Genomic DNA, 15,343 nt, shown 5'->3' with positions numbered 1-15,343 from the left:
TTCTTCCAGAGAGGATAATCTTGACACAAGGAGCTATGACATCCAGACCCGCAATGGCTCCAATTAGCCGCCAGGTATCTGAACGCCAGTTCCTGATACAGGGATCTTACACCGCCAGGGTGATATCAATGATTCAGGCTTCGAGTTGGCCGGCGACAAATAGGATTTATGATGCCACCTGGAGAAACGTCTGCCACTGATGTGACCAAAAGAGTTTGCCAATTTGTTCTGTCACTGTTCCGAGGATACTAGAGTATCTTATGGACGGCGTGGATATGGGCTGAGCACCCAGCACTATCCGCAAGCAAGTGGCGGCGCTCTCCATAGTGTTCACCTATGCCGATTCTGTTCCATTGTCTCATCACTCTAGGGACTGATCCTTTATCAAGGGGGTTGCAAACAGCAAGCCTCCTGTGGTCCATCGTTATCCCACCTGGGAGTTACCCCAGGTTTTACGAGCTTTTACAGGATCCCCCTTCGAACCCATCAGATCTTGTGATCTTCGTTTCTTGTCTCATAAGGTGGCCTTCTTGGTGGCAATCACATCGGCAAGGCGTGTGTTTGGAACTGGCAGCTCTTTCCATTAGGAAGGACTTGTGTACCTTTCAGCATGACAGGGTGGTGCTCCGATTGGACCCCTTGTTCATCCCCAAGGTAAACACGCTGTTTCATCGAGCACAGGAGATCGTGTTGCCAGACTTTTGTCCAAAACCCTCACATGTCCTGGATGTGTGCAGGGCGCTGCAATATTACCTTGAGAGGACTGCTTTTCGTAAGTCTGAGGCTTTTTTTGTCTCCTTCCGTATGGGGTCCAAAGGTCAGAAGGTTTCTTCTACTATTGCCTGGTGGATTAAGGCCTTCATTACAGAGGCATACCAAGTTTGTTCCTTGCCAGTTCCAGGTCGTCTGATGGCTCATTCCACGTGCAGTGCTTCCACGTCTGCTTCTATAGTTGACATCTGTAGGGCGGCGACATGGTCGTCTCCTTCCCCTTTCATCCGTCATTATAAGCTCGACAAATTTGCTTCTGCAGAGGCCTCTTTCGGTGTCGACATTTGACGGTCTGCGTCCCACTCGTGGGGTGATATAGCTCTGGTGTGTCCCATGCATGGATTCTACATTCCTTCCATGCTAGAGAAGAGGCGTTGACTTACCTGAACGCCTTTTCTCAGCATGAGGAATGTAGAATCCACTCCCTCCCTTTAAATTTCGCAGTCAGGTCAGTGTTAGCAGTCCGGGAGCCAACACATCACACAATCATTGGCTTCGCCCTTTTCGAAACTGGGACATGGTCTGGCCCAGCAGGGGCGTGGCAACTTTGATTCTTTGGTCTGATTGGGCTAGATGACGTCTAATACCCATGCGTGGATTCTACATTCCTCATGCTGAGAAAAGGCTTTCAGGTAAGACAACGCCCCTTGTGGGAGTTGAAGTACACACCTCATAAAGTTGTCAAGGTTGAGAAACACTGCTCTAATCTCTCCTGATACGTTTTGTCCCTCAGACCATGCACCATTTTGTTACCTATCTCTGGACTTAACTCAATCTTATCAATACCTTTTTTAAGTGAGATATCAGAACTGGACACGGTATTCCAAATGGGGACTGACTAAAGCCCTATGTAGCATGATTAGGATCTAATATAATATACATATAATATAATTATATATTTTAATTATATTGTGAGACTAGGCAATTAAAATTTCAATAGATGGAGTGATTGCCTAGATCAGTGGTTCTCAACCTTTTTAATGCCGCGACTCCTAACCGGTCGTAAGTCGAGGACTACTCAACCGGTCGTAAGTCGAGGACTACTCAACTGGTGCAGCACCATTTGCAGAATGGGACTTTTGGCAGGCTCAGCAGGGCAGAGACAGCCTGGACAATTCCTATTGGCTTTTGAAAGCCAATAGAATTAGAATAAAAAGGAATAGCACAGCTAAGGAAAAGGGGGAAAAAATGGTGGACTGCGTTTGGCGACCCCCGTGAAATGGTCGTTCGACCCCAAATGGGGTCCCGACCCAGAGGTTGAGAACCACTGGCCTAGATGTACATTCAGAGAATAAACACTAAAGAGGAAGTATAGCAGACAAGAATTTTCTATGTATTTAAGGGAGAAAATAATATTCACCTATTGAATTATAGTACCACCTAAAATAAACATAATAATTCCATTTTCTGGTTTACTATGCACAACATTTTAAGAGGTATTAAAGATAACAGACATTGTTGTTATTCTCATCCTCTTTTCCCACCACTGTTCTGCATATTGTCTGTTTGAAATAATCATTTTAAGGATGAAAATACAGTAGTTGGACAATGTATTTGGATGCTTCTAGAATTATTCATTCTGTTCTATTTTTCTTACTATAAGCAGAAGAGCTGGCAGTCCAAAATCATTTGGCACCACTTAAATATGAAAATAATCCAAAAGAAAATCACTTAGCAACAGAAATTTGGGGTTCAATTGTGGTTGTAAGTCAGAAATTACCTGTACTGATGAATAGAAAAATATTTAATGAGCTTACAACAATGGAGGGAACTGATGCTGTGTATTGCCAGCTTTCTCCATACTCAGTGCAAGGTTTTAAGCTTAACTTTTTCCATTCCACAGTATATAAGTACAAGATCTAGGAACCATAATGGATATGAAAATTTTGTATAAAGTTTATAATGCTTGCCCAAACAAAATTTTATTAAAGTATGTTCCTTCCACTTCCATCAGGGAAGATGAAGGAGGAAACACTTATAATATTCAAATGTGTAAATAGTTGAGAAAGCAGAGAAGTCATGGTGAAGTTGAGGAATTAAAATTGACTGAAACTAGGATGATTGCAGACAGCTCAGATTTGTGGACTGACAGTTTTCCAGTCAGGGAAAGGGATGTGAAGAATCATTGGCATGTTGGTATGGCATTTTACTGAACCATCTTAACAGAATAGTTTACCAAGATCATGTATTCTTTTTCTGATTTTAAGTCATGGGAAAAGTGAATGTTAAGCACTTCCTTTCTTTTGTTGTCCTAAATTTAAAAAATGTAAAACTGGTAGTGCGCATAAGATTCACACTTGGAACTTCTTGAATAAGACAGTGAGTATAATTAACCAGTGGAACAGCTTACCCCCAGAAATAGTGGGGGCTCCGTCACTGGTGATTTTTATAAGAAGAGACTAGACATTCACCTGTCTGAGATGGTATAGGTTCTTCTGCTTGAGCAAAAGGCTGGACTAGAAGACCTCCAAGGTCCCTTCCAGTTCTGTTCTATTCTAAGATCTAAATAGCTGCAGTTTAATGTTTGACTGGCATTCCTAAATTGATTTTTTTCAGAAGTTATTAAAACTTTTGCTTTCTCTGTAAATCAGACTTTATTGAGAAAGCTGTGACGTTGATGAACTTCAGAGAAATAGACCCTTAGTACTGAGATTTCACAGTTAAGCTGCAAGTTTTCTTCATTATCCTATTTGGCATCCTAAAAGAGTGATAGAATTGAAAACTAGCTTACTATTGATTAATCAGTAAAATTAATAAAATAATAACATTCTGTACTATGGACATTAGCCAATTTAGTTGCTTCTCTGGGATGTAATAACAGCATAGTGATCTTTCTGGAAATAATTTAAAAATGTTTTCCTTTTTATAGTGAAGATTCAGAAAAAGACATGAAGACAAAGAGAGATGATTCACATTCGGCAGGTAATTAGACCATTTTTGTAAATTGATGGCAGTTTGATCAAAATATGTAATCAATGATTTCACTGTTAACTGTTGCCTGAAACTTTTAATGCTTTCTAGTTTAAATCATCTACTTATTGCTGATATGTGGAATTAATATTTTAATAGTGCCATATGATTTGTTTCCATATAGCAGAGAGGTGCTGCATTCTTCAACGCTGAGCATAGCCATCGTATTTAGGGATGTTGGGAATAATCACAACCTTCCCATGGCTGCTACAGCCAATTTCTAAGAATATTTCCATTATTATTATTATTCTATCATTTTTTTTCTTTCAGATGAAGATTTTGGCAGTGAGGATGATATAGGAGCAGATGATGGTAAAGCTGACAGTGACTATGAAAGTTCTCAAAAGAACAAAAAAGGAAAAAAAGTGAAGCCTGAGAAGAACAAAAGAGCTGCTTCCAGATCTAGAAAAAGGGCTGCAGGTAATGTCTTCTGATGATGTTATTTAAAAAAATAAAAATAATTTAATACTTATGTAATACGTGATTGATAGACAATTTCAGGTAATGTTTCATTAAATCTTAATTAAATCTTAAATAAATTGGAATTTAAATAACAAATTTGTAATGTAATTTAAATAACTAATTTGAAGTACAGTAACCATTTATGTGTATGAAAGCTGGTAAAATCAGAACTAAATCAAGTTGTTTCTTGGTCTGAGGCATGTTGAAGATAAACAAAAATATTTCATAACATACAGATGAATATAATAAAATTTAGTCTATATGTTGCCTGTTTTGTTTATCTTGAAGTCTCCCCCCACTGTTTTGGTTCTGATTTACGTATCTTAATTTTTACTTGTTTATATTTTCCTATAAAGCTTTGCTTAGTTCAAAAAGCCAATTGAAGGAGATGAAAGTAGATCAAGAGTAACAATTATCTTCCGCTTTTGATTTATAGTATAATGTGGATGACAATAGATGCTGTATGTTACTAGGAATATTTTGCATCAAAATCTATTCAGAATAATTACAAATTGCAAGCTATTAGATATAGGTAGCATTCAGCTCTACTCCATTGTGGAAAGATGGACTTTTATTTCTAACGTATATGCCGGCGTATAAGACGACCCCCGTCTTTATCGCCGAGTCGCCTTCCTAGAACGTCGTCTTATACGTCGGAAACTACCAGTATTTCCGGCGTATAAGACGACTCGGCGTATAAGACAGCGTATTAGTGCTTCCGGAAGTCGTCTTATACGCCAGCATATACGGTACCTATTTATTTCTACCTAAGTTGGAAATGTATATAGAACAATCAATATTTAGTGATTTTCTGATTTTATAACAGAGGATAGTGAGGATGAGAAAGAAGATCACAAAAATGTGCGTCAGCAGCGGCAAGCAGCATCCAAAGCCGCATCCAAGCAGAGAGAAATGCTAATGGATGATGTGGGCAGTGAGGAGGAAGATCAGGAAGAGGAAGAGGCATCATTTCAGGAAAGTAAGTGACATTCAGAGGCGCATATATAGATAAATGAAAAGTAGGAATGAATTGTCAGTCTGCAGCCATGTCTGATGTGTCCATGTTAATTGTTCAGACAACCAAACTTGATATTTCATCTTCTTAAATATGACATGCATTTCATTGTTGATATACTCCATGTCCACATGATTATTGGCAGCAAAGAAGATTAAAAATATGCTATCCCTAAAATTCGGGACATAAAAACTTTTCAGACCATGGCAACTTTTTAGGTAATATTCTGCTAGAAAAATGCAAAGAATATAAAAATGCCACTCATCACTGTTTTACCTTCAGCACTGGGCAATAGTCTGAACAGTCTTAATTTTATTACAAGTACCATCTTATCTGGTTTCATGATACAGTGAAAGGCTTCAAATCTTTATCTTCACAGTTAGAATAAACCGTAAGTTTAAAAATGAATTTGTGTTAAAATATCTACAGTACAGCTTTCTAACTTGTCTGTTGTATAAATTGACAGACGCTCTAAATGGTGAAAGGTGGGGAGCCATGAGAAATTTGCAGTGAATGTATCAAACAGAAACTCAGTGAATCTGTGAACTGATGAACTAGAATCATGGAAACCTGGATTCAAACCCTGGAAGTCTGTTTTAGGAAGAGTAAGATGCTCTGTTTCATATATAATAAGTTACTGCTATTGACTGCAGAGGGCACTTCTACAACTTGCTACAAGATGGAAGACCGTATTGAACAAAAAAGGAATCATGACAGGCTGGGAAGGGCTTTGATGTAGGACCTACAACAGCTGGTATAAAAATGGTCAGGCTTTGAGCCTTAATTACTTTTGAGGGAAGGAGAAATTTGCCTATGCAACTGCTATTTTAAATAATAATTCTACTTATCACAAGCTCTAAAGCAGATTTACATGAGGAAATACTGAGGCACAGAAGTCGTGATTTCTCCAAGTTCTAGCAAGTGTGTTACAGGATATAGAAGCCAAGAATACTGACTCCTATCTCTTGATCAACCTACCAGACTCTCTCCCTCATTCTGTCTCTCTTCCAAGTGAACAAGAACAGCTCTTAGAGACATTTCATTCCTCTCTCTCTGCACAGAAGATTCTGGCAGCGATGAAGACTTCCTTGTGGAAGATGATGATGATAGTGACTATGGCAGTTCTAAAAAGAAGAATAAAAAAGTGGCTAAGAAATCCAAACCAGAAAGGAAAGAAAAGAAAATGCCTAAACCAAGACTAAAGGCTACAGGTGAGCTTAGCTTGCTTCCAAAGTTCTTATTTTACATCCATTTAGAATAACAGAATGAAATGTATTGTTTGCAGCTACTTATATTTTCTCAGCTCTTCCTCTTGTGTGTGCTTAGAAGGATGTGAATCAAATTCTCAATGTTAAATCCAGATTTGTGGGTGGTATAATCAAATAGGCTACTAAAAATTCATTTGTGGATTATTCCTTTTTCAAAGAATCAGAATTCTGATTGAATTTGGATAGGATTCTTCTGATGTTATCATTGTTAGTATTATGTTCAGACCACTTGCCAGTGCTGATTAAAACAAGTGATATTAGTGACTTTTAGACCCAACAAGTAGTAGTATTTCATTCTATTTGAAGAGAACAGTATTGTTTATTTTGACATGTACAGATACCTACAGAACTACATATATTTTCAAATATACAATACTTCTTTGGTTACATGTTGCTTATTAGAAATTGCATTCCAGCTTGGGTGAAAAAATGTATAGGAGACTTGTATTTTACTTCCTACCCACATATCTATTTAACCTCAAAAATGTCTGTTGCCTTCTGTATTTACAGTAGAACAACCTATTGTAGCAAAATTGCTTTCATTACTATCTTTTTGCTGCTAATGGTTATAGAGAATTGGAAGGCAAACATTGTCAACTGATACTTAGTGTCAAAAATTTACTCACAGGCTATCTGTACTTTACTATTAAAATATAGATAATAAGAGCTCAAATTGATTCTTTGCTAAATAAGAATCCTGCATGTTTTCATAATAGTACTGGCTGTGTTCAAGAGTTAATGTGTTTTATTGGATTAGAAAGCAGTATTTAGAGTTGCTTTGGATAGCGAGATGGGCAGCATTATAAATTTAATAAATGAATAAATTTAATAAATAAAAACCCCTTTGATTTGGGGTATGGGTCTCTTAAAACATGTGATGTAATAATAAAATATTTTACTATTGTTTTGATGCTTTTCTTCAGTTACACCTAGTCCAGTAAAGGGCAAAGGAAAGGGAGGTCGGTCCACAGCTTCAAAGACATCAAAAGAAAAAACCCCATCCCCCAAAGATGATGATGATGAACCTGAAAGTCCTCCACAAAAGAAGAAATCAATTAGTCCACCTCCAGACAAATCTGGGGATGAAGGGTCTGAAGATGAAGTCCCATCTGGTGAAGATTAAACAGTGGTGTGGGAGAGAAACTTTTTTGAGAGAGAGTAAGGAAAAGAGGATATACTTAGGGGTAGAACATGGTTTTGGTTGTGGCTTAACTATTGGGCTGTGAATGCCACTTTTATTTTAGTTGTTTTAATAGTACGATCCTTATATTTTGTTTTTTAAAGAAAACCTTTATGTTTTGATGTCACAGTCTCTATTGGCCATTCCGTTCTCCCCAACAAATCTGAAAGCCATTTAGATTTAAATTAACAGCTAACTAAAGATATATTTTTGAAAGCTTACTACAGCTGTTAAGCAATAAGATTGAAGCTGACATTTGGAGATCATTGTTAACAAATAGATTTTCCAAAGCTGAGAAGGCAATTTGCTTAATTGAATCTAAAACCAATAGATTATTGCATATAGCATTTTTGTTGGCATAAACCCTCCTTTATACCTGAATTATTTTGAATTCTACTAAGCATTGCAAGTTTTAGCATTCTAAATCTTTTAGCTTCCACAGTTTAACTTAGTGGCCAAGGTTATTTTAGTAACAATTTAATCTGATCTGTTCTAGGCTTTGAGAAGATCATACCTGTTCATACCATTTATATTCTTTATTAGGATAACATTTCCATTGGCCAAAATGTATTAATATTCTTCCAGCTTATTCTGAAATTTCTGTGCTTTTTCTGCTTTCTTTCCATAAAGTTTGATTTCATTAAGAAATTCTGGAAGCTGGAATAACTGCTTTAAAATTTCTGAGCAATGCACTGAATGAGTGATTACACAGTATCCTTTTCAACCACTGGGTATTGATTTAAATATATTTCCCTTCATATTTCACAAAGTTAGAATACTCTGCTTCTACAACATAATTTGTTTTTTACCATACCCTTCACTGTTTACTTCCCTTTCTGGAAAGTGAGTGCTGTTTCACAACCAGGCCTTGTGTTTGGTTCGCAGAAGCCAGATACCCAGGCTAAACAAGAAACAGGGTGTAAACTGGAAGACATGGTTGATACAACAACAATCCTGCCATAATTAACTTTTTAGTATCTCTGCTTATATACTGTAATATTTCTGCTTATATATTGTAAATTTCTAAAAAGCCAAGTGGGTAGCAACCCCAAAAATATTCTCTTCGTAGACTAAGTCTACCCAATAAGTATGACAAAGCCAAAGTGAAAGTGAAGCATAATTCTGGTTTTCTCTTTTTCACATGCACATACCTACAAACCCAACAAAGTATAATTTGCCTTTCAAAAATATTTTGTTTTGTTTTTTTCTTTAATTTAAAACACATAGACTTATGTCTATGATTGTTTCACATATATAACTGGGTTGTTTTGGCAAAATAATACACTCATCCTGGTTTGTAGAGATAGCTTTGATCTAGATATTGGTTTAATAATTTTTGAAGAATATCTAGAAAGTGAAAAAGCTTTGAGTTTCTCCTTGGACAGAAACTAATCTGGGTGGAGTAATTTTTGCCAATTTAATTAAAATTTAAATGTTGAATGTTTATAGCTAAGTATTATGTCTGAATTCTGAGTTCAAAACAGACTTATCCCATCCTACAAGTTAAATACTTGGTGACCTAGTATTTAGCTCATCCAAATGTACAGGTATTAGAGTTATTACCTTTTAATTATTATGATCAGCCAGCAAGATATTTCAATCAATATATTTTTACTGCTGATTCAGATTTTTTATACAATATTCATTTTTTTTCTTTCTGTGCTTTCGCTAACAGATACAACCATGTGTAATAAGAATTGGGTTGCCATTTGGGTTCTTCCTCTGTTTTTCTTACAGATAAATGATGGCAATTGGATTTCTTAAGCCTAAATCAAATGCTGTGCTTTCACTGATCTTTGCATTTAACTCCTGGACAAAAATATTTTCAAGGTTCCTGAAATCTCTTAATTCAGATAGTAGTTGTTTGGCCTTTTTCCATTTGATAAACAATCCAGAGACTGAATATTAATTTTCCCCTTACTGTTCACATAACAGCAGCAAAGTAATGTTTTAAATATTTCATTCTATTTTGCAATTTTCTGTCTCTCTGTGCATATTGCTTTTATGTGAGGTATTCTAGGGATTCAATAGCTATATCAGTTTATTACTTTGTTCCATAGAACAAGTGTTGCCAGATAAACAAATAGGTATATTCCATGGTGCGCTAATCACACTATATTGGTTGCATCCTGGGAATGGCAGGTTTTTTGTCGTAGTTTAATTAAGTATTTCTTGCATTTGCTGAAAAACCAAAAGCAAATATGTTTAGTGTATCTAAGTTATTGCTTCATATATAAGTGTGATCGCAACAGGGGTATAAATAAAATTTCAGTAAAGTTTTTAGAGGTGTGTGTTTACACCTTACCTTTGAGGCCTGAGCAGGTAATGGTGGCTATAATACTGAAGAAATAACTTGCACACCGTAAAAGGATAATATTTAGATACACTGTTTGTGATGACTTCTCTTTGATATAATAATCTAGCACAGATCAAACAAAATGCAGGGCCATAATGACTGGTTTGATCTGATGTTAAAAAAATCATGTTGAAATATATTGGGGGGAAAGAAAGAAATGTATATGCATTTGGTTGGTTGATGTGATATAAATGTTGATTATACTCAATTGTAATTGCCTGCACCAAATACTGAAACTGTTAATACTTTTAGACTGATTTTTAAAGCATTACCCAAGTATATGAGACAGCTTAACTAGAGCTAAGGAAGAAAAAATGCTATAACATGCTGGAAATTTATGAGCTGTAGAAATTGGTGCTTTTGCTTTATGTAATTTTTCTGTGGAGTGTTTATTTTTTATAACAAATCATAATGTTGACACATGATTTTATAAAATAAAAGGAAATCGATTCCCATGATTTTAGGTATTTGGTAAATCATGTTAGTATTTGGGGAGGGAGATTTAATTCTTTCCCCCTTTCAATTAACTTCATTAAATGACTGCATCTAAATGGCTCGGCCTCAACCTTGGTCATACTGTTACTGAAATTCTCCTTTTCCACCATCACTACCCCCACCCCCTCAATTTCAGTTGGAATCTGGAATTAACTCCTCTTGTGTGAAATGCACAGTGTAAAAGCTAGGTATGGGTATACGTGTAATGATTTTCAGGGCCCAGGATTTATAAACAAAACTAAGCTGACGTTGGCTTGAGTATCTCTTCCCACTTTCTTTCTTCAGTTTACTGCTTCGCTGAAGAACTTACACTTCATTATTTTCTGTTAAAATCTCTTCTAACTTTTAAAGCAAGTGCTTCTCTATTTTGAGTCCATTAAAGCGTTCACTACATTTTGATTTGATGTATTAACCTTTTTTTAAAAAGATTATTGACCCACATGTGCTGTTCAAAACAGTAGAAAATGGAATGGTTTCATCAATTAAAGCATGTCTGGTATGATTGTAAAATACCATTGTGCATACATTTTATATACCTGGATAGGGATTTTTTAATTGAGAATACAGAACATAAACTTGCTATAGCTATAGTCTGGATAAAAACCCTTCAAGTATCTTGTATGAGTGGAAATGAAAGCGCATGTGTGTACACATGCATGGGTGTCAGTCTGACAACTTAATGTGTGTTAGAAATTTGTGGTTTATTGCTGGAGAAGCAATTATTACAGAAATTGTATATAAGAGTTTTACATAATTTGTTTATCAGGAACATGGCACAGTTAAACTCTAACAGTTCCCACGTTTTAGAAAGAGACAAATGAGCAAGTGCTCTTTGTATCAGATAGAAATTGATGGAATTAAATACAGTGGATATTTGTCTTGGAATTAACTATTTTGATGGGTTCTAAGTCTGTCTGGATTATTGGAAAGCATACATTCAAATGTGGTACCAAGGCCACCAGTCATGATAAATAACCAATAACCATTGTCAGTCTGGTGACATTGAAATCTGCTGCATGGTACTAAGGGTCAGTTGAATGTAACAGTAATGCTTTATATAAAAATGAATTTTAAAAGGGAGGGGGGGTTGAAGTGAACATGATATTGTTAACCATGTTCGTGAATTATAGATGCAACATGCATTGGTAGAATTGTGTGACAGTCTTTCGTGCTACTTAATTTTACATATTCCAGTCTCTGTATGTACTTGCAATTTAAAAAAAAAAAAAAAAGTTCCTGCCTTGCTTTTTATTGGAGGGTTCCCAGGACTGCATATCAGTTATTGAGCTCTGTTTTAAATATGTGTACCCTTGGCTTGTATTTTGTATTAAAAGAGAACATGGAAAAGAACCCTTTATTGTTCAGCATGTTGGAATTGTGTCCCCCTTATTTTCTCTCTCCTCTCTCTCTCTCTCTCTCTCTCTCTCTCTCTCTCTCTCTCTCTCTCTCTCTCTCTCTCTCTCTCTCTTTCCCATTTTTGTTTTGTTTTTGTTTGTTTTTGTTTTTTGAATATATTCAGCAACTTCTTCTGTATGTTTTTTTCTTTTGTAAACTTTTTGGTTTTGTTTAAAAATGGCTTTATAAAGGGGCTTTTATAACCCATACCAATGCCTTCTGTGTTTCTTCCGCTCTTTACTGTATATGCCAGCCTACCCCAATTTGGCACTATCTATGCAAATTGTATTTCAGTTACTATAATTCCCAATATGTGGTCATGCCGAGTAAGGAATTATGAAACTGGTAGTCTAATACATTTGGAGGACACCATTTTGGGGTGGGCTAGTATATGCCAAGTATCAATTTGTTTCTCAAAATCAGTAACATTCTACAAGTTGTGTATTAACACTTATTTTTGTTTAAGGCTTTTTGATAATTCATTTGAGCTATTGAATTCAAAACTTGGGCAACCAGTTGACTATAACTATAAAATTATAAATTTGCCCATGGGATCACATGATCCTAATCAGAAAAAGTGTATCAAACTGAAATTGTAGTAAAGCATTAACTGACACAGTGGCATATTGACCAGACTTGGGGATTAACACTATTGAAAAAATATATTTCAATAAATATGTAAAAAATGTAAAATAATAGAATTCCCCAAATATTTTACTAGCGTTTTTTCATTGATGTTTTGAATAGATGGAATTTAAATTGTCCAAAGGGAAAACTAAATGACTATTATGGGAGGCAAAGCAACCCACTGCAAATGGAAAACATTAAATTCTTGTTAAAAGTCACAGAATTGTTTTTGCGATAGAAACTACAAGATTTTATGAATCTGAGAACACTTGCTTTGCTTATAATTTATAGTATTCAAATGTTTCAATTTTTTGAACTTTAAAATGAAAAATTCTGACTCAATAACAGGTTTGGCTTTCAATAATACTCTTTTAGTTCTTTAAGTAACATATTTGGATACAAGCCATTTGTTTTTAACAATTTCTTTTACAATCATACTGCTGTTTCTTAACAGAATTATCTTGAAAAGTAGATCTCAAAATGCTCTACAAGCATTTTGTATCCATAATCAATCATGTCTTTGTGTGTTATATGCAAACATAGAGGCTAAGGGTTGTCACAACATGATGTTATCAGAATGGAAAGATGGCTATTTTGTTTTTTGAAGTAACACAATTGGTTTACAGAAGCACCAGTTAAGGGAGTATTTTGCTTCTTAAAACTCTATCCCAAAACACGAAAATCTATTCCCTTTGGAAGTACATTTCTGTGGATAACCTGAACTCTGTATTTTTTGTGCATTTTTATTTTATTTTAGCACATAATTAAAAGTGCAACCAAGCAAAAAATAAAAGAATGTTAAGATTTACAAGCGGTCCAAAACAGCAAGATTTTTCAATCATTAGATTAGTACTATATATAAGATAATGTTGCTATATAATCATTTAATTGTTTTTAAAGGAAGATCAATAATACTTAGCAAAGACAACTTACATGATAAAAACCCTCAATTACAATAAGCAATAGGAGTTTCTGTCTAAATTTACTCTTATAATGAATCAGGCAAAAATCTAATATTTTAAATCCTTGTATTAAGGAAAATCCAAATTTAGGATGTTGTACAAGTCCATTTGTGGAATTATACATAAAAGTAGTTTCTAGATTAAATTCTTCATGAGGCTTGTTTGTTAAAGATGAAGTTATTTTTGTCATTGATCCATACTTCCACAGCTTACTCTGCTAATCTAAAGGAGGAATTATATGTACCTTTAAAAGCACACAGTATCCTGGCAGTTGTTGTCATATTCATAGCTAAACTTGTATACTTTGTGGAAATATAAAGCTTTGTTAAGCCTAGCAGAAAAATGGCAAGGAAGAACAGTTAATATTTGCTTTATACAGAGCTGAATTATCTTTCAAAATTGTTGAGATCTATGAGATTGCTGCCAAGTATGAAAAACTGTTCAAACCTGATTTATTGCATTTTCAGATTTTTTATATGAGTTATTTATTCTGGTAATCAATATTTGAGTAATTTATCAACCAAAGAAAGTAAATAATTTTAGCGACTATATTCATTTATGCGCAGTAAATTAGATGCTTATCTTACATTTGCATTATTGCATATCATTTGTTCTTTTTACATTGTATTTCCATAAGAACTTACAAATTAGCTGCAATAGATGTTCTGAATTTTGGGTTACAAATATAAATAGTCACAGGTTATGACAGCAATTGGGATACGATAGGAATTTCTGTCTCTAAGCAATGCGGCCAAAGTACAATGTCATGTAATCACATTGTTTAGTGATGGCAATTCCACGGTCCTGATTGCTATCGTAATCCAAGGACTATGGGTCATTGAGCAGAAAGATGTGGAAGTCCCAGGCAAGCAGGCCAGTGGGTGAGAGCTGTGGGCAGGGAGGGTGCTAGGGGTGGGTATTATGGAATGTGGTTGGGTGAAAAAGCATCAGGAGTGACTTACTGCTGGTTTTCCTATTGACTTTGTGGAAAGTTGGCAGGGAGCATTAGCTCACTGTGACATAATCACAAGCTGGGCACTTGAGTAGCCAGATCATGATCACATGACTATGGTGAGACTGATGGCCAGTACTCTGAGGAATGGTGATAAGTCCTCCTTTAGAAACATTGCAACTGAATAGTCACTGAACCAGTGGTCATAACCCAAGAACTGCCTGTAATCAAATCTGGGAGGATTCCACAACTGTGGCAAGAAAGTTCGTAAAATTAGGCAAAAACTCACTTAACAAATGTCTCACTTAGCAACAGAAATTTGAGGTTCAAATGTGATTGTAAGTCAACTACCTGTATACAAATTATTGGGTGACCTGAAGATCTGGGGTATCGGGACTGAAAAATTCCCTTATGATGGATATTTGCCCATACTGTTGATGTTTAGGCCTTCTATTGCTGGGTATTTGGAGACTTTTCATATTCTGGCTATTGTGTGCGCCCACCCCTTGGGAGCTAGTCAGGGTTCGTTGATTGTGGGGACAAAAACAAGCTTGGTTAGATGTTTCCTCATCCCAGTTGTCCCCTTGGGGGATGACCTGATCACAAGGGATGTTTACTCTGCGCTGCAGACAGTATGTCAGCATCTGGCACGGGAGCATCAGGCCCGGGCAGAGGGGGTGGGCCAATTATGGAAGTTGGATAGAGGGAAGAGGACAATACAACCAGGGGAAGTGGTGTGTTTGAGGCTTCCGTTAGATTAGATTGGGAACAGCCTGGCCCATATCTTATTCTTGAACCTGACCCCAAGGGGTGGAGTGGTGGAGTGGAATTAATTCCAGAGGTAGTCTCCACGCGGGTTTTACGGCAGGCAAAAGGGCGAATCTTGGTTG

General features: G+C 36.0%; 1 protein-coding gene across 1 annotated transcript; it reads left to right on the top strand.

Moving 5' to 3' along the window:
• Nucleotides 1–3,538: 3,538 nt before the first annotated feature.
• On the top strand, nucleotides 3,539–11,753 carry LOC120296791 (nuclear ubiquitous casein and cyclin-dependent kinase substrate 1-like). The gene is made up of 5 exons (XM_039318765.1): nucleotides 3,539–3,693; nucleotides 4,012–4,161; nucleotides 5,030–5,182; nucleotides 6,280–6,429; nucleotides 7,410–11,753. Exons 1-5 carry the CDS (start codon nucleotides 3,660–3,662, stop codon nucleotides 7,607–7,609), a joined length of 687 nt encoding a protein of 228 aa, XP_039174699.1. The 5' UTR covers nucleotides 3,539–3,659; the 3' UTR covers nucleotides 7,610–11,753.
• Nucleotides 11,754–15,343: the final 3,590 nt, after the last annotated feature.

This window comes from Crotalus tigris, unplaced genomic scaffold, assembly GCF_016545835.1.
Source record: "Crotalus tigris isolate CLP2741 ecotype Arizona unplaced genomic scaffold, ASM1654583v1 scf7180000021522.48245, whole genome shotgun sequence".
NCBI classification, from domain to species: domain Eukaryota; kingdom Metazoa; phylum Chordata; class Lepidosauria; order Squamata; family Viperidae; genus Crotalus; species Crotalus tigris.
This window is presented reverse-complemented; position numbering and strand designations above follow the sequence as displayed.

What these genes read in the sequence shown, in the direction of transcription:
- LOC120296791 (XM_039318765.1), top strand. Translation starts at nt 3,660, where the DNA reads ATGAAGACAAAGAGAGATGATTCACATTCGGCAG. An exon ending in AGAGGCATCATTTCAGGAAA is followed by an intron (nt 5,183 to 6,279) that starts GTAAGTGACATT and finishes CTCTCTGCACAG; the next exon opens with AAGATTCTGGCAGCGATGAA. An exon ending in ACCAAGACTAAAGGCTACAG is followed by an intron (nt 6,430 to 7,409) that starts GTGAGCTTAGCT and finishes GCTTTTCTTCAG; the next exon opens with TTACACCTAGTCCAGTAAAG.